Genomic DNA, 27,930 nt, shown 5'->3' with positions numbered 1-27,930 from the left:
TGTCACCAACATCACTTTTCCGAACAAATTTCGATTTACCTTCAGATAGGCCAATGTTTGTCATACCTCTGGCACACCTGCTTCAATGACAGAATCTACTAACTTTCTGAAGAACAATACCTTTCTTTCTCTACATGTAGAAAGCTGTAACGACAAGACGTAGAAAAATGCAAGGAAACTGGAAGAATATGCTGACTGCAAGGTCGTACATTATCGGGACCCTTGTTGTCTTCATTCTGTTTCTAGCAGGATTTTGGTAAGTCATTTCTTTGTATAATTTTTCACAAAATTTCTGTAAGCAACAAATAATAATCAATAAAGTCTGATTCCAAAATTCTGTTTAGAGGAATCATTGGGTTCTATAAAATTGGGAGCTAAAATGTTGAAATTTTTGCCTCGTTTTTACCACCGTGTAAATGTTTGCTGAAACAAAATTGGGTTTTACACGTCCAGAAAATTTGGATGATATTTTATGAAATCTCATCCACTCTTTGGTAAAAAAAATTAATCTGCAGGGATGATACAACTTATTAATCATTTTATGGAAATTCTGCTCATGGATTGACATGGAGAGCAAGAAAACCTCAGAAAAAAAAAATCTGGCAGTAATTTGTATTGTGTTTGTCAAATCCAGGTAGAATAGAGCTCTGATACAAAGGTTGAATCTGGATAAGAGAAAGCTTTTAGCTGGATGATTGAAAAATGGAGAGCAAAATATCAAGAAATATAATAAGTAAAAATAGCATTAAAAATGGGAGAATTTGGTGCAATTTTTGTGCTACATTCTTGGTCTTCGTAGCAGAAAAGGAATGTGTGTCCTTAACAAAAGAGTGGCTCTGTTGAGATTATATATATATATATATATATATATATATATATACTGTATATATATATATATATATATATATATATATATATATATATATAGGCTAAGAACCCATCCCGATCAGAATCCATCAACTTCTATAAAGTTCACATGTTTTATGGGGCAATTGTAATATTTTTTTGCATGATAATTTGATGCTTATTTTTTGAGCACTTATATTAAAAAAAAATAAAAAATTATATATATATATATATATATATATATATATACTAGAGGGAGGACCCGGCTTCGCACGGGTATATTACATTTTATGTTTGTGTAGTGGCCCCATAAGAATTGTCCAATTTTGCACTGGTGTATTTTGTATGTGGTTTGTGTGTATGTCCATAAGTGTCATGTGATTATGTGTATCTCATTTTGGATGTCAGTGAAAAACCTGTGATCAGTTGTTATGGATACCTGGAGTAAAGCTGTATCTAATCCTTCCCCGTGTAGTACTGTGTTTAGATGCAAGTATCCAATCCTTGTTGGTGTGGTACTGTGTACAGATGCACATATCTAATCCTCCCCGTGTGGTATTGTGTGAAGAGGCGCGTATCTAATCCTCCAGTAAGTGAAACTGTGTGCAGACGCGCATATCTAATGACTCTGGCGTGTGGTACCGTGTGCAGATGCGCGTATCTAATACTTTGGCATGTGGTACTGTGTGCAGATGCACGTATCTAATCCTCCCCTGTGTGGTATTGTGTGAAAAGGCGTGTATCTAATCCTACGGCATGTGGAAGTGTGTGTAGACGTGGGTATCTAATCCTACGGCATGTGGTACTGTGTGCAGACGTGCGTATCTAATCCTACGGAATTTGGTACTGTGTGCAGACGCGCTTATCTTATCCTCTGGCGTGTGGTACTGTGTGCAGACGCACGTATTTAATCCTCCCCCGTGTGGTACTGTGTGAAGAGGCGCGTATCTAATCCTACGGCGTGTGGAATTGTGTGAAGAGGCGCGTATCTAATCCTACGGCGTGTGGAACTGTGTGTAGACGCGTGTATCTAATCCTAAGGCATGTGGTACTGTGTGTAGACGCACGTATCTAATCCTACGGCATGTGGTACTGTGTGCAGACGTGTGTATCTAATCCTACGGCGTGTGGAACTGTGTGTAGAGGCGTGTATCCAATCCCCCGGCATGTGGTACTGTGTGCAGATGCGCATATCTAATCCTATGGCATGTGAACTGTGTGTAGACGCGCGTATCTAATCCTCCCCCGTGTGGTACTGTGTGTAAACACGCGTATCTAATCCTCCCCTGTGTGATACTGTGTGCTGAGACGCGTATCTAATTCTCTGGCTTGTGGTACTGTGTGCATAGACACGTATCTAATCCTCCAAAGTGTGGTATTGTGTGAAGAGGCACGTATCTAATCCTTTGGTGTGTGGAACTATGTGTAGACGCGCGTATCTAATCCTACTGCATATGGTACTGTCTGCAGACGCGTGTATCTAATCCTATGGCGTGTACAACTGTGTGCAGACGCGCGTATCTAATCCTCTGGAATGTGGAACTGTGTGTAGACGCGTGTATCTAATCCTACGGCATGTGGTACTCTGTGCAGACGCGTGTATCTAATCCTATGGCGTGTACAAATGTGTGCAGACGCACGTATCTAATGCTCTGGAGTGTGGAACTGTGTGTAGACGCCTGTATCTAATCCTTCGGCATGTGGAACCGTGTGCAGACGCGTGTATCAAATCCTTCAGTGTGTGGAATTGTGTGCAGAAATGCGTATTTAATCCTCTGGTGTGTGGGACTGTGTGGAGACCCGTGTATCTAATCCTCTGGCGTGTGATACTGTGTGCTGATCTGTGTATCTAATCCTCTGGAGTGTGGAACTGTGTGTAGACGCCTGTATCTAATGCTTCGGCATGTGGAACCGTGTGCAGGCGCACGTATCTAATCCTATGGCATGTGGTACTGTGTGCAGAAGTGCGTATTTAATCCTCTGGTGTGTGGGACTGTGTGCAGACCCGTGTATCTAATCCTATGGCGTGTACAACTATGTGAAGACACGTGTATCTAATCCTCCCCTGTATGGTATTGTGTGAAGAGGCGCGTATCTAATCCTACGGCGTGTGGAACTGTGTGTAGACGCGCGTATCCAATCCCCCGGCATGTGGTACTGTGTGCAGATGCGCGTATCTAATCCTATGGCATGTGGTACTGTGTGTAGACGCACGTATCTAATCCTCCCCCGTGTGGTACTGTGTGCAGACGTGCATATCTAATCCTTTGGCGTGTGGAGCTATGTGTAGACGCGCGTATCTAATCCTACTGCATGTGGTACTGTGTGCAGACGCGTGTATCTAATCCTATGGCATGTACAACTGTGTGCAGATGCGCGTATCTAATCCTCTGGAATGTGGAACTGTGTGCAGACGCGTGTATCTAATCCTATGGCGTGTACAAATGTGTGCAGACGCACGTATCTAATCCTCTGGAGTGTGGAACTGTGTGTAGACGCCTGTATCTAATTCTTTGGCATGTGAAACCGTGTGCAAATGCACATATCAAATCCTTCAGTGTGTGGAACTGTGTGCAGAAATGCGTATTTAATCCTCTGGTGTGTGGGACTGTGTGCAGACCCGTGTATCTAATCCTCTGGCATGTGATACTGTGTGCTGATCTGTGTATCTAATCCTCTGATGCGTGTATCTCAGTTTGGATATCAGTGTTGTATTGTGCATGTGGAGTGACCGTGTGTATTGCAGTTGGAATATGAGTGAAAGACTTGCAGGTTTGTATTGGCTAAGGGGGGGGGGGCACTGTATTTGGAATGCTGTATCTCAGCAACGGTACGTCCGAGCGAGTTGGAGTCTCGTCTTAAACCTTCTCGGATACCTGAAGTATCTCTGTACCAAATTTGGTGAAGATCGGTCCAGTCGTTTGGTTCGCATTAGAGTACAGACAGACAGACAGACAGACAGACAGACAAGAATTCATTTTTATAAGATAGGGAGATATATATATATATATTGCAGCATAATAATGTGTTATCACAGCACTAAGGACCCTTTTTGAGGAACTGATTTGGCCAATGAGCTCCATAACATTCTCAATTGTAGTCTAATGTAGTATTGGACAAACTGGGTAACCATATTTACGAACAATAACCCGTCTAAAATAAAACTTTTATTTCCAATAAATAAATAAAACATCTCCCAACCCCCACTCTAAAGATCCTGCTGCTTATAGTGTATGATAATCATCCAGGGACCAAAGCAATAATCTCCAATGGGGATTTCTAGAGATTATTAAAAGCCCACACAGGTCAAAGATCTATGTACAAGTCTCAATGACGTATCTCACGGACCACTATCCTACTATTTCTCTACACCCTCAAATGTGTTGTAGTTAGGATTTCAATATCTCAGTTCTAATGCCAAAGAAGGAGCTAATAGAAATATGATACCGCCAACCCTGATAATAGAAGGGTTTAGTGCACACCCATAGCGTATGCCATAAGGAACAACAGGAAGGCATGGAAGGCGCTATCCCCAGGGAACAATTAACACTAAACAATGGGTCTGCAGTTCCTTAGGTTAACTGGAGATGCAAATAACAGCCTTTACCCTTTCATAGAATTGTATGTTCACTGGCCACAAAGGGTTAAAGCCCACGCATTCGTCCCCTCTCAGCACAGGTGAGCATCAACTTTCCCCCAACACAGTTGTATCTCTCTCTCTACGCGTTTCGCTACTATTAAAACTCATCAGGAGAGTTCAAAGCTGCTACAGTGAGATACAAAGTATTTGCGCAGTTCCCGGGACCTTGATGGTAGGTCCCGGTTCTCAGTAGGTCCAGGACTTACCATCAAGGTAAAACGCAATGTGTTTACACAATGGTTTTTTACAGCATTTTTTTGCTGCGTTTCACTACATAGGGCCTTAGCCTTAGGCCTCTTGCAGACGATCATGGCCGAGATCAGGGTGCTATCTGTGTTTTTCCTGGATAGCACGCCGACCCATTATTTTGTATGGGCCTGTACACATGACCATGAATGACACGGTCATGTGTGTGGCCGACAGTCCGGGTTGCTAAATATGGAACAGGTCCTACTCATTGAATGAAAAGGGCCATGGAAGCACAGCTGGTGAACGGGCGGCACATGGGTGACATCATTGTGTTGCCCGTTTGCTGCCTGTGCCATTCATTCACAGCCACTGGCTAGCACATTATCATGCGCAACTGCCTTTAGGTTGAGGAAACACATAAGCCCAGTTTTGTCATTGTGGTTACCACTAGGCAATGTGGTGCATCTTGGCGCATCTAGACTAAAAAAACAAAAAAAATTGACTTCTTAGATTTGTGGGTATGACTTCTCAGTAAAGGCTGGGGTGTGACGTGAATGTGCCGACATGTGCCAACCAAATTCTGGTTTAATAAGAAACAGAATATGCTTAGACTTATCAACCTGCCTATGTTTGCACTGATTAATTATTTGTAGAACAAGGCGCTATAGATTTTTTGCTGCAGTTTTTTTCTTGTTAACCCACTCCTGGCCTTAGCTATAAAACGCAGAGCAGAATATTTTTCAAAAATTAAATTTTTTTTCAACAAAATCTGCTCCGAAAGTTAAAAACAAGCTTCAGTATCTATAGTTTATGGTCAGCTTATGGTTTTGTGATCTACTCATGGCGTGCCTGCGACTTTCCCGTAGATCCTGATTTACTGGTTGCCTAAGCGCTATACATAATCTTTTCATTTACACAAATATTACATTTATTTGCACAGACCAGAATACACCTTTAGGCTAAAGCCCCACAATTTTTTTCTGTAATGTATAGATGGGATCAACCAGAATCTCATTGACTTTGCAGGTACTGTAAAACGCGGCTATTTTTTCTGCGGTGTTTCCGCAGCGGCAAAAACGTAAATGTAAATTTCAGAATATTCAGACTCAGCAATTTTAATTGATTGTAACTAGAGATGAGTGAACACTGTTCGGATCAGCCGATCCGAACAGCACGCTCCCATAGAAATGAATGGAAGCACCTGTGACACCGGCCGGCCGCCGGCAAAGTCAGCGTCACAGGTGCTTCCATTCATTTCTATGGGAGCGTGCTGTTCGCATCGGCTGATCCGAACAGTATTTGCATCGGCTGATCCGAACAGTGTTCGCTCATCTCTAATTGTAACACTAGGTTTTCTATGTAATGCGTAAAGCAATGGATCAAAGAGGATGAAATGGACTATTCAAGTAGTTATAAAGCAAATACGTTCATGTGCAAACCTAGTAGGCGTTTATTGTTCTTTTTTCGTTCATCAAACTTAAATCCCTCTCAAAAGTAATTGACATCTTACTTTAAATGGATGTTCTAGTTAATTCTTGGCTATGTATAAAGGTGGCGTCTTGCTAAGGATTTTCATCCATTAACCAGAATGACTACAAAGAGTATTTCTCCCTCTAAGGATCCGGATTTTCTGTATGTTGCACAAACATCAGATTTGTTACATTGTGTAATACTTTTTATTTCTGCTGCTGGGTCCACCCCTGGGGTTGGGGGTCTCAGGCCTGGTCCACATCAGGTTTTGGGTTTCTGTTTGCTTGGGGACCCCCCGAATGGAAATCTATACGCATTAAACAGTGGTTACCTGGAAATTCCGCGTACCCCATAGACTGTAATGGTGTCCGTGTGGTTTCTACCCAGTTTCCACACAAAACATGCAAAGAGTCAAGTCCTGCAAGCAGCACTTTTCTCTTCGCATGTTTTGCGTGGAAACAAACGGACCTCATTACAGTCTATGAGGCCTGTGTGGTTTTTTAGGCTGAATTCACATGGGGTTTTTTTGGACCAGATTTTGACGTGGGAAGCCACCTCAGAATCCAGACCAAAAAACGCCTCCCGTGGCTAGCCATGACTGTCGCGGCATTCCACTCTGGATTAGGCCCAAATGAATGAAAGAAATCGCTAGCGGAAAAAGGAAGTGAATGGCTCCCATTGAAGTCAATGGGAGGTGGTTTTTTGAGCCGGCTTCTGTGGTGGATTCCATGTCAAAATCCGGTCCAATAAATCCTGTGTGACTTCAGCCTAAGGTAACCGCTTTTTAATGCATATAGGTTTCTGTTTGGAGGGTCCCCAAGCGGACTCCCCGAACGTTGATGTGAATCAGGCCTCAGTGCTGATTTTTATGCTATTGTTGAAGGCCGTTCTAACAAAAAAAGGTCACATGACCCTTCTTAGGCCCAGTCACATGAAGAAATTTGGAAAGGAATTTGAGGCTGTATTCTGCATAAGATTCCTTTCTAAATTCTATCCCTGTTTAATCCACCAGATTATATTGATCTTCCTGATGCGGATTTACTTGCCTATTAGTCTCAGACACATTGGCATTAAACAGTAGTAGTCTCACACTGTGGGTTCTGGGATTAAATATTTTGCGGTATCTGCATCAAGATCGAGCAGGACGCTTCTTCTTCAGTGTCATGTCATTTATTCTGCTTAGGGCTCGTTCACATCTGCGCCCGGGCCTCTGTTCTGCAGGTTTCCGTTTCCTGCACGAAACTGGGCAGGAGACGGAAACTTGCAGGCATTTTTCAAACCCATTCATTTGAATGGGTTTGAAAAGTGTCCGGCCGTTAGCGCCGGTGAGCATTTTATGCTCTCTGAACCCAGCATCACTTGATCATGTCATGTAGAGCCCATGATCTTGTGATATACAGTCCATGGTCCATTACCAGTTAAAAACATGTTAGGGTAAGGCCCCACATACAGCAAAGAAACGCTACGGGAAAACCCGCGGCGGCAATGCACTGCAGTTTTTTCTGCAGTGGTTTTCATAGAAAGTCTGTAGAGGTTTCCTCTGTGGACTTTCTGCTTCCATAATACTCATAGGGAAACCACTAGGGTCTCCGTAGGTATAACCAATGTGCTGCATTTCCAAAACTGCAATGGTTTTGGAAATCGTAGCTTACCCGATGCGCATAGTTTTCCACAATATGTAATAGGCCTTAACGTTGACCCGTCACCAGGTCTGAAATGTCGTATACCATCAGGCACTGACACCTTGAGCAGTTTGATGTTTCTCTGGGTGTTGTATATGTCAGACAGTGTTTCTACTGACCTGGCCGGTTTACTCTAATTTGCCTAAACAATAACAGGGCTTATATCTTTGGAACGACTGAAGGGATTTGGATAAACAAAGCACCAAAATGCTCAGTTTTTGATGAATATATAACAAGTGTTAAGAAATACATGATTTGCTATGGGAAATACTGTACATTGCAGCAGATTTCCAGTAACTTTCATGTTACATCCTCAAAGAAGAAACTCGGATATAGACACATAATGATCTCATTCACTCGTCTGAGGTTTTCTGACATCATGCTCATCTAACCTAAAGAGTCTGGTCCATGACTTCTCTGGATTAGGCCTTACAGGAGGGATTATAATAAGAGTAGTCACACAGGCAGTATAACTCAAAAGCAACCACTAAGCCACTAAGCCTAGCTATTGTTTGGGTCGACCTGGCGAAGCCAGTCAGATCAGATTCCAGTCCTGTTCTGAACTGTAACACGAATATGAAGCCCAATACTAAGGCATTGCTGACCAAGAACTTTCTCATGAAGCTTTTTCCAGGAGTTTGGAAATTATTGGAAATATTTCTGATTTCCACTTTTAGGACTTGTTAGAAGTCTTAAAGGGGATTTCCAGTTCTTTATGTAAGTTTCATAAGGATGACATTTCCACAGGAGGAAGTTGCTGGGACTGCTGATCTGTGCGGGGTCCCAGATGTCCAATACTCACAGATCAGATACAGATGTGGATAGGCCATCACTATAAAACCTGCATTGGGGGCCACAAATTCTTCCCTGATCTATATTTCTATATGCCTTGGCATGCTCTCCTTCAGGGGGAGTTTGTCGTACCTGATCAGTCCATCTCTCTGGACTGCCCAGTACTCTTAATTTCTCCATGCACATTCATAATTATCCAACCGCCTCCTATTACTTTCACATGTTTGATAAGCCTAGCCCAGGTACGTGACTTCAAGGGTAAACACATGCGCCTTACAGGAGGCAGCCAGGAAAATCATTTATAGAATTTATTTGCCTTGGCAGCAGCTGCCTGGTACTGGTCACTAAAGGTAAACTTACTGTACACCAAAATCCCCAAATCTTTTTCACTCTTACCCAGTAACGTACTATTCAGTACATAATCATACATGTTATTTCTTTGACCAACCTTAAATTTGTCTACAATAAACTCCATTTGCTAAGTCTCTGCCCAGGCTTCCATCTTCCCAAGACCTCCCTGTAATATTCTACTATCCTCTTCAGTTTTCATTACTGTACAAAACCTGGAAACTTTGCACTTTAAGGCTAAGGCCCAATGGACCGGAACCGCCACGCTAAAGTGCTGTGGGAACAACCGTGTCGTGAACACATTGCGGTTCTTCCTGCAGCGTGTTGAACAATAAGTTCACAGAGTTTTCCTCCGTGGACCTTCTGTTACAATTATATCTATGGGAAAGCCGCCAGCGTTTCTGTAAATATTATTGACATGTTGCAATTTTCAAAACTGCAACGGTTTTGGAAATCGCAGCGTGTCCGTGCTGCGATTTTTTCTGCAAGGTGAGCATGGGATTCGCATGAATCCCAGCCACTTTGCAAGTACTGTAAATCACCACGATTTATACCGTCCAAATCGCGGCGTTTCCAGCCAGTGGGGCCCAAGTGACTTTTCCCATAGAGAAGCATTGACTAGGGTTGAGGATCGGGATCAGAAAAGATCAGATCCCGATCGGTGATCGAGCAAATTTCACGATCATGATCGGCTGGAAAATGATTGAAAATCGGATTTTGAAATCGAACCTGAAATCTCAAGATCGGCTCAACCCTAGTTGCCCGGTAATTCTGTCAGGATACAGAAAAAAATAGTCAGGGATGCCAATTCAGAAGTTCTCTCTGCCTGTGATAATAGGGTGCATTCACAAGATGTAAAATGGAGCGCAAGCTGGCACGTATACGCGTGTCAGCATTTTGTGTGCTCAAAAAGATCCCATTGATTTCAATGGGAGTTACGAGCGTATACGCCGCGTTATTTTGCGCCCGCAATTTTGCCAGCTTGCGCTCCATTTTACATCGTGTGAACGCACCCATACATGGGGTTTCAGTTAAAAAAATATATATTACTAGTAGAATTACAGGTAATACATAAGCCATAAGGTGCCTGGGGTTACACATAATTCTTGTCTTCAGGTATGATTTATGACATAACTACATATATTCTGTGTTGCTGCCTCTTCCTTATACGTGACAACAGCTGAAGATCTATATATATTGTGACAATTGGGGGTAATTTAGCATCAAAGGTAAGTGGTTTTCCTGGGTTTACAGAGGTGTTGGTGGCGCTGGGTGCCAAATAAACAGCAGATACTCTGAGGTTTCTTCTCACCAGTCTGGGTCAAAGTCCTTTCTGGAATCCAGTCCTCTTGGGACAGACCTCCTGTCTGTCTCCAACTGGTCCCCAGTGCACCTGCAGGACACTAACAGCAACACTCTGTCTCTGGAGTTGGGCTCCTTCTGGAATCCAACCTTCTTGGGGCAGACCGCCTGCCTGTCTCCAACTGGTCCAGTCCACCTGCTCCGGCAGGTCACCAGCAGCACTCTCCTGTTGTGTGCACTCCCTCTGGAGTGGAGCCCCTTCTCACTCAAGGGTGTGGTCAGAGTCCTTTTTAACCCTGTTTCCGTTCGTTCTACAGCGCCCTCTGGGTTCACACCCTCACAATATATATAATATATACATATATAATGATTATTTGCCCACAAAACCAACCTAACCACAATCCACGGATGGAGAGATAGAGTCTATCATTTTAATAAGCCATTGGCTTTAGTTTGCCGGCTCTTGCTTGGGGTCTAATCTTGGTAAAGCTTCATACATTATATTGATAATGTCAACGGGTCCCTTGGGGGTTGCTGTAAGTCTGTTTGTTTAGTGCTATAGTCTTACATAAGTAGAAAAAAATACACAGACTTTATCTTTTGTTTTTAGCTTGTTTTTTTTTTTTTTATCATAAAACGATAGCTTCTACTTTGCCATTCCATCGGTATACTGAAGGATATAGAGAACCTATATGGAAAAAACTCTTCTAGTGCAAAGTGTTCCTTAACTCCTTCCTGACATGTGATGTACATGTAGATAATAATGTTGTACTGGGTATATGGGGAGGGCTCAGCTGCTCTCTCGAAACATGGCAGGTGCCAGCTGGGTCATACAGCAGACACTCACTGGTGACTTTCAGCATTGTAACTGGTTCTGGTGCTGGTAGAGTAACTCATCAGTCAGAGGGGCAGTTACACAGAAGGAAGCAGCGCCCATTGTACTCCCATTGACACCCCAGGCAATTTTCATGGTGGTCGAGGGCCCAGAGAAAGCACTAATCAAAAACTAATAACTTATAAAATCCATGAATGGCTGTTTTGGTTACTCAGACTCTGAATGAAATTGAATAAAAAAATGACCAAGAATTTCATATATTTTTTACACAATTTTTTTCTGTTACTAGAAAGAGAAGAAAAAACACAAGGTCCCCGGCACCGAGCCGTTCTTTGTGTAATACCCTTGGTATATTGAAAAAAATAATAATAAACAAACAATCAGGTGTCCGCTCACCTGATTTGGTTGTGTCGAACACAACAACCTATAAACAGAGTAGGCAAACACCAGTAAGAAAACTGGAAGGCAGCTGCTGATGGCCGTCACAAGGGACGTCAATCTGTAGTAGAGGGAAGGACCAGCCTTTGCGGAGAACAGGCGAGGAATCAGCGCTCACCAGATTTTTTGTGTTATATGAAAGTCAACTTTATTAGGCACTAGTTGACTTTCATATAACACAAAAAATCTGGTGAGCGCTGATTCCTCGCCTGTTCTCCGCAAAGGCTGGTCCTTCCCTCTACTACTTTTTTCTGTTACTGGCTTCATTGGTTACCTGGCCTTTTGTAGATAAGTTTCATTGAAGTGGGAATGGGGTTGAGCTGCAATACGAAACATAGTCACTACACAATGTAGAGTACGGTGTTTGGCAAGCAATGAAACTCACCCGAACAATCTTATTTAGACAGATGACCAGTGTTGCGTGTAGCTCTGATATTGTCGACCTATCATAAAGGGCCCCTTCCCATTCCCCACTGTGGCCCTGCAACACTATATCTGTAGTGAAGACTCCTATTCTCCTTCTATCCAAGCATTAATATCTGGGTGTTACCATAACACATACCGATGGGCTGTACACCTACACACTGACAGTAGCCTCCTCCAGTTGCCCCACCAGTTTATTGTCCATCTCCAGTTGCCCCAAAGTTTCTTGTCTCCCTCCAGTTGCCTTCATAGTATATTTTGTTCCCCTCAAGCTTCCCCCAGTTACTTGTCCACCGCCAGTTGCCCTATAGTATATTTTCCCCCTCCCGTTGCTGTACTCCTCCAGTTGGTCCATCCCAGAGTAGTCAGAGGCGTGATGTAAGTGATATCTCCATATCACACCTAATGCCCAAGACACTGGGAATAAAGATAGGGGCCGAATGGTAAAATGCTTCACCATTGTATGAAATTTCTCTGGACATGGATCAGTTAGAGTCAGGCAGCCCGGACAAACTGCCTGGGACGGCGCTCTAAATGCAGGGCTGTCCCAAGGGGGCCCCTGCTACCATAGAGTCGGGTGCAAGTGCACCATTGGCACCATGATTAAAGTGATCTTGCACTCTGGCATGAAGATCTGCAAAGGTCATGGGCAAATCCTTCTGTAGGTTCTTTAGATTGTTGCACACACCAGCTTTATCAGCACAATTCACCTGAAGATTGTGGTGCAGGGATTATTGCACGAGGAACTTTTGCTGCAATTCACCAACCTGCTTTATGGCTAAGGCAAAGTCAACAGCAGCTAAAAAACAGCAGAAAAAAGTGTTTGTTTTTTCGCAGCATTTTTTATTGAGTTTTTGCTGGTTTTTTTCTTCATCCCTATTAAATATATAGGGAAAATGCTTGCGATTCCACTGCTAAAATTAATATACCATATTGCCTGTATTACACTCTGCCACTGACAGACAATTTTTGTCTTTAAACAAATTTCCAGATCTTGGTATTTAAGAAATAATACCAGAACTTGCTTAGTAATCTAAGATCCAGGTCTTGGAACTGTACTCTTCTTGGCAGCCAAGATTGTAATAAATATATACAGCACTTTCCACCCCAGCATATAGATCGGACATTGTGATTTATAGTATTGTGATTAGAGATGAGCAAGTATTTAAAAAATTTGTTTCAGCAGCTTAGCCAAATTTTGAAATACGATTCAATCCGAATTTCGGTAAAAAACCAACTATTTACTGACTGCAGAGAACCTGTATAGTGGTGTAGAACACTGTGCCTTGCAGTGGATTTTAGTGATGTCCCACTAGGGGACCTGAACCAGCGATGCACTGATCACTGGTTCAGCTCTGTAGACTACAATACACACGCATTGCAGTCTATAGAGGATGTCAGCCTATGCAGATGGATAGGCTGCCTTCTTCACTTCTGGGCAGGATCAACCAGGTACTGGGGGGCTACTAGCAGACTCCGGGCTGCAGAAGATGCATATCGGCACCCCCTGATCTCACCGCAGGGGAAACCAAGGGGGACATGCAGCATGACGAAAATTCTTGGATGCAGCGGTCATGTTTGAGCACGGCATCTAAGGGGTGAAACCCTGCAATCAGAGATGTGCTCCGACCAGGGGTTATGGAGCAGGGTGTTAGCTGTCAGTTACAACACCTGCTGCAGATGCCGTGGGCGGTCGTGAAGGGGTTAAAGGGCTGTTACATCACAGGGCTGGCTGTTAATTGGCTGCACGCATGGCATTGTGGGTGATTGCACGTTCCTTGCCACATGTCCTAACGTGCAGCAGCCATTTTTAGGGAAAAAAATGATTCAGTACCACGAAGCCTGAGGAAATCCGGATTCAATGCAAATCTAGTATTAGCTGAAATTCGGATCAAATTCCACTTCGGCAACTTCGATTCACTCACCTCTACGCTCCTCTAATTGTGATCTTAGGGCTAGTTCACACGTGGGGCGCCTGTGCGGGTTTTGACACAGAGAGAGACGCGGTGAGCCGCGTCTCTCTCTGGTCAAAACCCGCCTGCCGCGACCATCGCGGTTACAGCTTTCCCCTCCTATTTCGACTCAAATGAATGGGCTGACATAGGAGGGTACTGCCGCTAGGCAGAAGCCGCGGTCCAGCGTGCCGTGGCTTCCACCTGAAGAAAGGACATGTCGCTTCTTTTCTCCGCTAGCAGCAGCCCGCCGCTAGTGGAAAAAAGAAGCCCGGCGGTCTGCATAGACCACCATTGTAAAGGGGGGGGATTTTGAAGCGAAATCCGCTGTCAAAATCCGCCCCTTTATTCACGTGTGAACGAGCCCTAACAGGTTCTGTCCAGTATGTCTTATTAGGATATATGGATCATAATTGGAGGGGGGTGTAAAATCAGTTCTCTCTGTCCCTGTATTACAGACACGGCCATTTCTCTGAATGGTCATCATGTATTACCAGTCTAATAACTGTGGTCATCAAATAACCAAGAATAATAGAGGAGCCTAACAAATATAAGGAAGGAGAGAAGGTCTGTAACACATAATGATTTTGATGATTGCTACAGGAGCATTGAGAACTTATTGAGCTCTGCTACATATGTATAGCTTGGTTCTGCAGTTATTATTGTTGGCATGCAGTGCCGAGGTCTTGGGTATAAATCCATTGATGACGGGTACACGGTCTCTCCATGGCCTATTTGGATTTTTTTGGGATACTCTGGTTTTCTCCAATGTTACAAAACCTTAACTAATTTTGCTCCTATGAAACTAGCCTAGTATGATGAGCTCCATTGCGTACACTTTTTGCCCATGTCGCTGGGAAGAAGGAACTATTAGGCTTTTCAGGGGGATTTTGTATTATCCTTTTTTATCTTTTTGAACTGCTTTTGCACGGTTCCACGTCTTTTACATATGTAACCATTACCTACTGTACCTTTGTATATTGAATTCTAATACTTTAAACGTTTGTTCTTGCGGCACTAAAAAAAAAAAAAACCCTAACCCTGTAGTCTAAGTTGAAAACTGTCTGTTACCTGTCGGCTGGTAGATTTCAGTACCAGTGAGTATCTTATGTCTGCATGGTGTTCGGACTTGTTTCGATAAGTGGTCTTCCTAGGTATGTGGAATGTTTTGGGTGTGTTGTACTCCATTTGTAGCCTGAGTGAAGGGACTAGCATATGGAGTCACATTTCCCTTATAGTCGCACCCACATCAAGTTTGCATAGAGGACCTTCCGTGACAACTTATCACATCCATTGTTCTATCCTTGTAAATGTCAGAAGAGGTGCACATACTTTTTCTAAGCTGCTTAGTGTTTGTAGTCTGAAAGTTTTACTAGCATCTTTAAAAAAACACAAGCTGATGAAATACTAATGTGTACCCATTGCATTGAAAGACTTGTGTGGTGACAACTATTCTTGAGTAGAGATGAGCGAACACTGTTTGGATCAGCCGTTCCGAACAGCACGCTCCCATAGAAATGAATGGAAGCACCTGGCATGTACACTTTGCCGGCGGCCGGTCGCCATGCCAGGTGCTTCCATTCATTTCTACGGGAGCGTGCTGTTCGGAACGGCTGATCCAAACAGTGTTCGCTCATCTCTATTCTTGAGTATAAGGAATGGTGTCATTGCTTTCATATATAAGCTCGGCAGCATTTCGTAGACTGACCACGGCTGTGTCAATGCAACTCGCTCCTTTATAGAAGGTATGAAGCACTGAGGCTCCTGAATGCCCAGAGCGCTATTGTAACATACTCACAGCTTTATTTCAGGTCAGTATAGTAGCACTCCCATCACACAGTCATGATCAGTCCAGGAAATGTGGCTGGGGACACAGAACAGAGCCATGTACTGTAAATGACCACTAAGAGAAAACCTGTTACCCTGGGTAATAGGGTTAACACTGTTGCCTTGTAGCGCTGGTATCCTAGGTTTGAATCAGACCATCGTCAACATCTGCATAGAGGTTGTATGTTCTCCCCATGTTTGCATGCATTTGCTCCACTTTTTTCCCACATGCCAAAACTGATAAATTATCTACCTATAAAATGACTGACCCTTGTGGGTTTTGGGGATCAGTGCCTGTATGGCAGCCACCAGAGGTGTAACGACTGGGCCTGGAGAGGTACAAGGCCTGCTGTCAGCTGGAGATGGCCAGGGTCCCAGACCACCATGATAGCGGTTGAGGAAAGCCTGGTTCCTTGACTGCTGGATACATTGTTTATGGGATTTTGTCAGGCCCCTTTCCAATGGTAGCCTTCCAAGAGGAGGTGATTAAAAATAACAAATACTTATTTAACTAACCTCTCCTGGGACTCTGATAGTTGCCTTGCATGATCTTTGGAGTTCTTCCAGACTTTGACTGAGATCACACACCTCAGACATCACTTATGGGCCTGTGCCTGTGTTTGGGCCCCAGCGGTTACATGGGGGTGCTAGTGTAATGATAACATCGCACCCCAAGTAACCACTGAGATGCTGAAGAGAGCACGACAGAGCAAGGATGCCTCCCCTGGGCCTCTACTTATTATATTCTGGGGTCTGACTAATATAATAATACTGTGTGGGGTCACTGTGGAGCATATTATACTGTGTGGGGGCCATTGGGATCATATTATACTGTATTTGGGCCATTGTGGAGCACATTATTGTGGTTGAGGGCCACTGTGGAGCATATTATACTGTGTAGGAGCCACTGTGGAGCACATTATAGTGTGTGAGGTCAGTGTGGAGCATATAATACTGTGTGGGGGCCTTTTACTATTCACATCATACACTGTTTTATAGCAGTCTTGCACTATTATTATTACAGGCTGTAAAAAACAATTCATTGTGATTATAAAATAGATACTGCGAAAAGAAGTTACAGGGCTCACAAAAGCACTACAGTGTCCCTGGGTGTTAGACCGCCACTCATCTCATAGATCTCTTAGACTGTTAGGACCCTGCAGATCAGCTGTTTCCCACAGCACACAGTTCCCAGTATTGTTTATATGCCGGGCGCTGCTCACTCACTTCTTGATCACTGTAGTTGTGGGTCCTAAAGCTGAAACACCTGTAACCATCACTATCAAGAATATGCAGCAGGGAGGGGGTATAGGGCCTTGTACAAAGTTTTCACCGGCTCCCACAAGACTTTAACTACACCACTGGCAGTCACTAACTCCCCTACTCCACAATGAAACTTGTGTACCTCGCATGAGTAATGTTTGAGTATTTCACGTGAGTAATGTTTGTCATTTGTAATTAAGAAACTACAAGTACATCAGCTATGTTCTCTGTCCCCAGGATGAGAGAACGGCACAATCAATACCTACAAGATATTGTCCCCAATTCCGGAAGAGCCAGAGTATAACCAAAACAATATAATTAGACCCATCAAATACGTGTTATGCTCCTATCAAAAATGTTACAACCCAAAATGTATGTAGTTCAATTGATATTTCATGACATCTGACACCAAAGAAGTCATGAGAAGAAAATGCAGTAAAACGGAGGGGCCACACGGTGGCTCAGTGGTTAGCACTGCAGCACTGGAGTCCTGGTGTTCAAATCCCACCAAGGGCAAAAAACCATCCGCAAGGAGTTTGCATGGATTTCCATCCCATATTCCAAAGACATACTGACAGGAGAAAAATGTGCATTGTGGGACTCACAATCTACATAAAAAAAAAGAAAATGCAGTAAAACGTTCAGCAAAACGCTTTGTGGCAGGTTAACAAGTTTGTCATATTATGTGTTGCGTGTGAAAAATCCCAACAACGCAAAGGGTTGCTCTGATTTATTGTGATCTGCAATCTCCATCATAAATCAGATGCATTGTCCACTGTGACCATAGCAATAACCTGTCAACAGCGGTGTAAAAACAAGTTGAGTTAAAAAAGTTGCAATCCACCACTTGGTGACTTTATTACACCAATAAAGTGGAGCAGAGTAAAGATACCGCCGTCTGTGAATATATCCTTTATGCTGCTGCTGTGATACATAATACACAAAATAAGTTAATGAATGAACTGACGCGATACAAAGTCGATGCTATGAGACTGACAGTGCGCTGATCTTTAGTCACATAGAAATGAAAGGAGTGGGGGACAACCATGAGCATCACTATTCTAGTCACGCAGAAGACTCCGAGATAGGGATCACTGGGGGTCTAAGCTACTGAAATAGATGCTCTTTGCAACATCGATCCCTATAATAATATCACACACTTGCTGTCACAATTTGTGTAGAACCGGATTTACATGTAACACTGTTGAGACAAGGATTAAGGATTGTATAGTTTCTTTGTTGGCAAAATATTTCAGTAATAGTTGAAATGGGTGAGGGGGAGCTCCCAAACGTCGCAGGTATCTCAAAAGTTCATCAGGGTACAGTTACAGAAGTTTTCTCAACTGTGACACTTATTATATATAGGTTCGTGACAAGGAAAGATTTTAGAAGGAAGGGTTAGTATTGTGGGTACAACTAGACAATGGAGTAAACATGGCGCATCGCTGGTGCAATGTGACACATCTAGGTTGGGCTAGAATTTTTCGACATGCTCCATATGTGCGTGGAATCTCATAAAAAGATGACATGGCTTAAATGTGCCATAAAGCCCCAAAAATGGGCCAAAATAGTGTTGAAAAATTTTGGCACATAGTAAGCTGCAGCTTAGTCAGTGTAAAGATATGCCAGATTTATCATCCAGTATCAGTCACTGTGATAAACCTGGTGTATTTTCAGACTGCCTGTCTAAGGCTGGGTTCACCTTTGTGCATGAAACTCTTGAATTTAATGCAGCCATTTGGTGGATGTTAAAAAACCATCCATCACACGGACGATTTTCACTCCCGATCATACACACGTTCACAAGGTATGCACAAGGCTCTTTTTCATGCACTTTATGTCCAGTGCCTCTTACACCTCTTGTAGGAAAACAAACATAGGTGTGAGTCTGTATATATGTTCAGAGTTGACTGTGCACATGCCTTATGGACGTGTGTCTGACATACTGGCATGTTTAACTCTATAATCCCCTATTGAACGTATACACTATACATGAAACATGCATATTGAGATTTGGCTATACTAGTTATTTGCACATTACCTGTTCTGTATCACTATTTCTCTATGTGAGATTGGACTGAGGGTCTGTCGGGATTAGGAACAGATTGGGGTTCTGCGCTAGATAGGACAGGTGCTCCGGGATAGGATTCTAGGGCATTAAAGGATAATTAAATTAGGGTTTTTTAGGGACAGCATTTTTCCATTTATGCATCTGCTGTACTCTTCCTCTGTATGTCCTTCCGTACCCCTTGCTCCCCTTTTTCCCTGCCTATGCTCTTTTCCTAAAGATCTGTGGTAACCACAATGGAAACTCAGTAAGATTTTGTGGCTTATGTATTTTTGATCTGGCCCATTGAGCCATACAATAACTACTAAGGGTAAGTTCACACTGAGTTTTTTAGTCAGGGTTTTGAGGCCGTATTCGCCTCAAAACCCTGACCAAGAAGACGGCTCCCATTGAAATCAATGGGAGCCACTCAGGTCTTTTTTCGGGAGCCGTTTCTTCCGCGAATCACCTTGCAATTCGTCCTGAAGACACTCCCTCCTCCATTCACTGGGCCTAATCCGGAGCAGAGTGCGTTGCTGGATGCCGATGCAGTACATGGCTTTCAGTCGTGGCTACCCGGTTTTTGGCCGCCTCAGGTTCCGATCCAAGAAACTCTGTGTGAACTTACCCTTAGAGTTGATACCTATTTCTGGATAATTTTTGATTGGTTGGTATCTTGCGCTATTCTATTGACTTCGGAACATAGTTCAGTATAATACATTGCCAAGGAGGACTAAAAAAATAATATAAATTTTTTTAAAGATTTATGAGAAAACAAAATATAAATTTCCCAATTGTTTAGTAAATCAAGAACAATAAAACATTGAAACATAAGATACAGTACATACAGGGACAGAATTGTGACACCAAGAGTATATTCATACAGTTTTTCAGGTTAATTTTGAGGCCGAATCCGCCTCATAAAACGTCTCCCGTTAATTTCAATGGGAGTCAGGGGAGTGAAAAAAAAAACAATATAACCTATCTTCAGGCGGATTCTAAGGGGAGGCAGAAAAAAACGCAAATAGGTATTTTTGACGAGGTTCTTGATGTGGTTTTTGTCAATGTAGGCTGGTCACTAAGGGGTTAATTGTGTCTATCCTTCACAGCATACAGTACGCTGATCTGGTGTTTCCAATTAAACAAGAACAGACGATCAACTGGTCTCAGAAATTTGCAGAGAAGTCGGTGGAGCTGGAGCACTGCGAGAGGAAGCTGCTTGTAAACGGCGTAAGTTTTAGGTAAGTTATAATACACCAGATCTCGAAATGTCTGGCTGCAAAAATTTGGGGCAATTCTTAAGGAAATTTTATTAGAATTCTGCATAGTGTCATTACTCTGTTACACCTCATGGGAACGCACGCATAAATTAACAATTGGAGGTTAGTAGAGATGAGCGAGTACTATTCGAAACTCCCGTTTCGAATAGCATGCACCCATAGGAATGAATGGAAGCGGCCGGCACGCAGAGGGTTAAGCGGCCGGACGCCGGCTGCGTCCATTCATTCCTATGGGAGCGTGCTATTCTAAATGTTAGTTTCGAATAGTACTCGCTCATCTCTAGAGGTTAGTATTCCTGTCGCAAATAACCCAGCACAGATAGGTAACCCCTAGCAGGCGCTGCATATGGAGGTACCACAGGGGTATTGGATTCCAGCAAATCCCATCCACTCATTGCAGAAAAATACTGATCGGAAAAATAATACAATTTCCAAAACCGCTGCGTTTTTGGAAATCGCAGCACGACAATTATACCTGCAGAAGAAATGAATGGGACTGTATTTTTTCTGCAAATTTGGATCCGGATAAAGACTACGGTCGCAATGTAAAAAATTCTGGCATTTTATTTAACGATGTTCGCCGTGCACGATAAATAATATAGTAATTTCCAAAATTCGGGTTGTCATGGGTGCGACAATTACAAATGTTTTCTTTATTTATATCCTACTGGCTAAATGTTTAGTAACTTGACAGGAGGATTTATAACTATATCTACGGATAAGATTTTCATCCAATCGCTATGTCACGTTCCAGCCAGCACGTATAGATCAGCTCATTTGTAATGTCTTTCCTGATAAACGTTCTTCATTACTAACATTGAAGCATTGATAGTTAGAGCGAGCGGGAGGAATTCGTTGCTCATTATGATGTGGAAATGGATTGACGTGACTTTATTTAGTAGCCATTAATGGATTGTATCTGTGCACTTACTAGCCAGAAATGATTATCTGGTGTGTATCTGTGTACGGACACTAATTGGAGACAGCAGATGCAATGGCGTTTGTAGAAAACTAACATGGACCTGAGTACTAATAACAAGTGGCGCGCTGCCATAGTAACTCGCCCCAATTAGCTGCCAGGTAATGAACTATAGTAGGTAAAGTAAGTTTATTTTTCCTTTATGGATAACGTTCTTATCTTGTATCTGACACCGATGACCTGTGACCTAGCAGTGGTTATAAAACTGTATATCCTCTAATAAGATCTGTTTATCTACAAGTTGCTTAAAACTCTAGAAGGCAAATGTAACATCGGCACGTAAAATGCTATAAAATATGATAATGTGTTTACACATTGTAAGGCCAGTGTCCGTTCCCTGCTATTCCATACTGCCATACACATACGATCATCCCGCTGCGCCTGCTCTTTGCTGGGTCTGTCCATAGGACGGGTGTGTACTCTCTTACTGGTAAAAGGGTCAGGGTGCATGCCAGTAAGCCATCCCAATCTTATCTTTATCAGTCTGCAAGTGTAAAAGTTTTCTGCATATTACTTGGTTTGCTATGTTTGCCCTCAACGTGTTCCCTGACTTTGTCCCTGTCTACCTGCTGACTTCAGGTTGTTCCTGACCTTTGCACCTGGGCAAGCCCTGACTTCTTGCTTGTTTACTTTATGACATCTAAGCCAACAGTCATGATCTTGGCCAGTTTTTATACTCTGATTCGTCCTGATCCATTGGTGATCTGGCCACTAACCTCTGACCACTTTGGTCAGCTATCACCAACACTCCAAAAGGTTTTAACCTGGTGGTGCCCTTGTAACAAAGTCCAGATCTCCATGTGGGGGTTAAAGGTTGCCACTTAGACAACGTCCTTACAATTGGCCCAAAGCCAAAATGGTTTGGTGACATAGCGAATCCACAACCTTCCATACACATGGTCACAATATTCAACTGTGCAAATATCTTGTTAATCCAAATCTACGTATAAGGCTGGCCTTACATGAACATAATTTAAAGGGATTCTACCACTAAACTAACATTTTTGCTAATGACCACGTTGGAATAGCCTTAAGAAAGGCTATTCGTCTCCTACCTTAAGACGTGGTCTCCGGCCCGCCGTTCCGTAGAAATACCGGTTTTAACCGGTATGCAAATGAGCTCTCCGCAGCAATGAGGGCGGGCCCCAGCGCTGAAACGCCGGTGAGCGTGTCCCCATTGCTGCCCGAGAGCTGTTTCCAGCGCCGCCTCCTTCTTGAGCAGCAACTCCAACTCTTCTGTCTTCTGATGCAGTCCAATTTCCAACGCCTGCGCAGTAGGCTCCTGTATTGAACTACAAGAGCTCTTGCTCTTGTAGTTCAATACAGGAGCATACAGCGGCTACCCAAAAATGGCCGCTCCTGTATTGAACTGCAAGAGTGGCCACTCCCATTTTTTGGAGGTCACTCTTGTAGTTCAATACAGGAGCCTACTGCGCAGGCATCGGAAGTTGGAATGCATCAGAAGACAGAAGAGGCGGAGTTGCTGCTCAAGAAGGAGGCGGCGCTAGAAACAGCTCTCGGGCAGCAATGGGGACGCGCTCACCGGCGTTTCAGCGCTGGGGCCCGCCCTCATTGCTGCGGAGAGATCACTTGCATACCGGTTAAACCCGGTATTTCTACGGAACGGCGTGGCGGAGACCACATCTAAAGGTAGGAGACGAATAGCCTTGGTCATTAGAAAAAACGTTAGTTTAGTGGTAGAATCCCTTTAAGTCCGCAATTGTGGGTTCTCAATTGCAGACCATTTGCGGACACATTGTATTTAGTGAGGCCTCTTACACCACTGGATATTTTATCCATGGTGTGTCGTGCCGTGACCGGGCTCCGCAATGTATATCGCAGGTCCACAAAGTCAAGGACATCACAGCATAGAACTCTATGGACGCATGTGAATGGACATGGATGTCTACAGAATGACTTTTTGGAGTGAAATTGTGTTGCTGATCAGCAAATTGCAGACCGCAAAAACCACTACGGTCGTGTAAGACCAGCCTTAGTGTCTATGCGGCTTCAAGCACCTGATAGATTGGGGTGCCAACAGTTGTTTCCCCATGATGTAACATTAATGGCTTAGCCAAAGGATGACCAACAATGTTAGAGTCATGTAACCCCTTTATGTATGCACTCCTTATGCTTAGACTGTGACTGTTCCAAGGCAGCCATTATATGCATTATTAGCATTGGAAGTCAATGTTAGATATTATGTGGCATTTTAGGATTTTTTTACTTGTTGAAATTTTTTTGCAGGAACACAAATGAAATACAGGATTTAGATGAAATGTCCAATACAGACCATGTCACATACAGGTAAATTACAGAAGTTGATGACCTATGTAGAGTTGTAATTGGTATCACATTTGCCTAGTTCTGCAATCCAACCCACTTCACTGTCTCCTCCTATGAGAATAAATTGTTATATAGAAAAATCGAGTAAAATGTAGACAATGGCTCTATACTCCTTAATGATAGTCTTCAGAAGAAGATTGCAGTGCTATAAGCAGTTTAGTCCCAATGTCAAGGTGGTAGCTAACAGTCTTGGGCATCAGACTCGGAGACCATAAATTTGGTCTTCGGATGTTTAGATGTGTCAGTCAATAGTAATTGTGGCAGCTAAAAGTTTTCGACAGAAGAGAGGGCTCCCGCTGTCAGTCCATTGCCCCTGGCATGACATAATAGACATGCTTAGGACAGACAAAAATATTTCCCTATTGAGACAGAGACGTAAAAAAAAACTTCCCTAATGTAACAAAAAAAAGTAGAAACAAGATTTTAATAAAGTTTAAAAAAAATTAAAAAATAAAAATGATGGAACCGCTGTTTTCCTGCATTAGGTCGGGGCCTTGAGCGGTATAAACGGCGCAGAAACACATTGTATCACGTGAAGTTATTCTGACTTTATTCTTTTTTTCCCATCAGAAAAATGGCCCTCCATGTTCTGACTCCCTGGCTTGCCCCGATCATCTGGGATGGAACCTATAACATCAAAACTTTAGATAGACAGTACAACGGTACAAGAATTGGACTCTTTGTATTTGCTGTCAAAAAGTAAGTATTCATTGAAAAGTAGGTGAGACCGGAGAACGGAGCTGCTTAAAAGGGTCACGGCAGTTTCTTTGAGAAGATGCAAATAGCGAAGAGAAAATCTTGTCTTCTGTTTCGATCTTAAGCTTCTCAATGGTGTGTACATAATTTCGCTGACACTGATCCATTCATCCTGAGTTTCTGCTTCCTCATTCACCATCCCCAAGCGTTGTTGTATATCACAATGACTCAGGTTATCTTGTAACACGGTCATAATGAGTCAACCTCAGTTTGGCCACTTTGATCGAACAGAAAGGATTTGCTTTGGTGTGTCAAGATTCTTTTGGTTGTTTTTTCTTTCCTGGTTCCGTATATCATACTCACCTTCCCTCCCCTGGATTGCTTTGCAATGTCTGGCTCTCCATTGAAGTTCTCTTCCAGCCTCTTGGTTGATTTTATGGGTCATGTGTCCAAACACCTGTGGTGCACGCTGGTGTCATGACACATTGCAGCAACCATCATGACATCAGTGCACACCACGTGACTGCTGAGGCCCAATCACAGTCCTCACTGGTCCCTTGGGTGCCATGGTGTCACCAACACGGTTCCACAAATTCATCGTTCTATTGGTTTTTATTCCTCATAGCATTAGGAAATAAACCTTCTTCTTCAAGATGTGCCCGCTTGTTTTTAGAGTAGAATTTTTTTTCTAGATTGTGAGCCCCACATAGGGATCACAATGTACATTTTTTTTTTCCATTTTAGGGGGCATTGACACGGAGTAACGCCGGGCATGTATCACAGCCGTACACGCCGGCGTTACGGCAGACTGCCGAACACTTCCCATTCACTTCAATGGGAACACTCGTAACAGCGGCGTTTACGAGCGCTCCCATTGATGTGAATGGGAAGTGTTCGGCAGTCTGCTGTAACGCCGGCGTGTACAGCTGTGATACACACCCGGCGTTACTCCGTGTCAATGCCCCCTAAGTATGTTTTTTTATGTAGAAATGGGAGGAAACCCATGCAAACATGGGGAGAACATACAAACTCCTTGCAGATGTCATTCCTGGCGGGATTCAAACCCAGGACTACAGTGCTGCAAGCCTGCAGTGCTAACCACTGATCCACTATGTTGCCCATGGAACATTTATATAATTTAAACATGCGCCCCCTTAGACACCTCTTTTTGAAGGAGTTGATCGATGATTTATTATTTAATAGGACTGATGAATGAGACCATAAACATACGAGTCCCCTGATTGTCGATCGTGACCTCTTATTAGTGATAGGTGACCCCTGCCGTCAAACACAGTTAACCGATGCTCAGAACTCAAATGTATAATCTATGTGAGGTCAGACTTTGGATGTATAAAGTTACAATGCTTCACTCGCTGCCCTGAGACTCCAATTACGTGACATTACATGTTGTTAACTTTGTGATCTACAAGTACGCCCAAATCTTTTTCAACAAGGGATTTTCACAGGTTTCCACATGCAGGATATAAGTACCAGATGCATATCTATACATTTAGGTAGTGATTCCTCTTGTTTGCTATTGACATACAAGGCTCTTGAGCAGTCACCGATGCTGTGGGGGATGAAACAATACAAAGAAGGGGAACAACTATTATGGCATGGAGAATCTTAGTTGTGTGGAAAAAATAACATTGTCAATGCCACTAAGGGGATATTATAGTTTGTGTGAGGCATTATACTGTTTAGGGGAACTAAGGGGGTAATAAACTATGTCAGGGCTCTATGGAGGCTTCATCACTGTAAATCGCACAAAGGTTAGCACTATTACCGTAAGAGGGCACGGTAGAAACTGATTGGGGTTGAAGAGGGCATGGGCAGGAATGGGTAGGTTAGAGGCATGTATTAACATATGTAAAAACTCTAGATATTCAGCTTGGACAATACAAATTAAGATAGATAGTCAGAAACTACACCTGATTTATCACCGTGGCTGATGCTGGATGATAAATCTGACGTTACATTAGACTGTCTTGCCTTCGTGTATTTGTCTATTGTTACAGATATATGGTAGTCATACTTAGTAACCAAACAATAACACAGCCCACAAAACCAATTATAGTAATAATGGTGTAAATGTTCTCCTTTCAGGTATATTCGCTTTCTTCAGCCACTCCTGGAGTCTGCAGAGCGTTACTTCATGGTCGGTCACAAAGTTACTTACTATGTGTTCACGGACAAAGTCGATGAAGTAGTTAAACCCAAAATGGCTGATGGTCGCATCCTACAACTTCACAATGTGGTTGCTGACCAACGCTGGCAAGATGTGTCCATGAGAAGAATGGAAATCCTCACAGTCTACACCAAGAAGTATATGCCAAATGAGATAGACTACCTGGTGTGCGCCGATGTAGATATGGTATTCAATGATCACGTAGGAGTCGAAATACTCGGAGACCTGGTGGCTACAATACACCCAGGATTTTTCCTTGCCGAACCAGAGGCATTTGCCTATGAGCGAAGACTAATATCTACTGCATATGTACCGTATGGTCAAGGAGACTTCTATTACATGGCTGCATTATATGGTGGAAAAGTGGATGAAATTTACAAACTCAGTGTGGCATGCCAAAAGGGGATTACAGAGGACAAGAAACACTATATTGAGGCTGTGTGGCAAGAAGAATCTCATCTCAATAGATATCTAGTGTACAATAAACCTACCAAGGTCCTTTCTCCTGAATATATCTGGGATAATAGTCTACCACATGGAGAATTCATCAAGAAGAAGCGGTTCCTAGCAGTGCACAAAGACCACCAAGAAGTCAGATACTGAAATACTGTGATATAAATGTGTAATATAATGTATAAAATCTATTTCTTAAGTAAAGGAAATTTTAACTATTTTTGCTATACCCTTCTACACTGTGTGGTGCAAAGGGGTATTAGACATTGAACTCTACTTTATCATCAACTTGTAAAGGGGGTAACCTTTGCTGGTCTTGCTGAATATACTCCCCTTGTTGTTTCCTCTTCTACTTTGGCGGGGCACTTACAGTAAGGCCGCTGAAAAACACTTATAGTATTCCTGGTTGCCAAAGCAGAGTGCTCCTGCCCTCAAGTTACGAGGAAGAACCAAATATCAGCACAGTCCCTAGCAGAGCCTGATACTGATACAGGGGCAGCAATGTGACACTGAGAGCCGGAGTCTTCAGGACGTCTCTAAGTGGTAGCTCTACCTGTGGTTGATTTGGTGCAACCCAAATACTGTAGATGGAATGGCTATGAGATCTGCAAGGCTAAGATATTTAATAAATCTTTTGATCTACTGTCTTACTGGGTAGTCCCTTTTACTATCTAGTAATGACCAGAAGAAGTCATGTAAATTTGCTAAAGATTGCAATGTGAACAAAACCAGAACTTTTTTCAGCATTCGATGTATTCGACTTGTTTTCCCAGATGGTTTGGCCTTTTTATGACACAACCACAACCTACACAACACAACCTAGTGTCTCCTCCTCTGCCGTGGTGGTGGCAACAGGGAGGGTTCAGATGGCCCCCTTTGTAGGATGTCCCTTTCCATAATCCACATGCAAAAACTTACACAAAAATGCATATAC

General features: G+C 43.0%; 1 protein-coding gene across 2 annotated transcripts; it reads left to right on the top strand.

Annotated features, from left to right (window-relative positions):
* On the top strand, positions 1 to 27,450 carry LOC142218617 (histo-blood group ABO system transferase 2-like). Of its 2 annotated transcripts, XM_075287434.1 has the most exons (5): positions 1 to 256; positions 20,164 to 20,295; positions 23,561 to 23,620; positions 24,230 to 24,358; positions 26,462 to 27,450. In XM_075287434.1, exons 1-5 carry the CDS (start codon positions 168 to 170, stop codon positions 27,144 to 27,146), a joined length of 1,095 nt encoding a protein of 364 aa, XP_075143535.1. In that variant the 5' UTR covers positions 1 to 167; the 3' UTR covers positions 27,147 to 27,450. The 2 variants fall into 2 exon arrangements, with proteins under 2 accessions (XP_075143535.1, XP_075143536.1); XM_075287435.1 differs by lacking the exon at positions 23,561 to 23,620.
* Positions 27,451 to 27,930: the final 480 nt, after the last annotated feature.

Source organism: Leptodactylus fuscus, chromosome 9 (genome assembly GCF_031893055.1).
Source record: "Leptodactylus fuscus isolate aLepFus1 chromosome 9, aLepFus1.hap2, whole genome shotgun sequence".
Lineage (NCBI taxonomy): Eukaryota > Metazoa > Chordata > Amphibia > Anura > Leptodactylidae > Leptodactylus > Leptodactylus fuscus.
The sequence above is the reverse complement of the archived record's forward strand: the minus strand, read 5'-3'. Positions and strand labels throughout refer to the sequence as shown.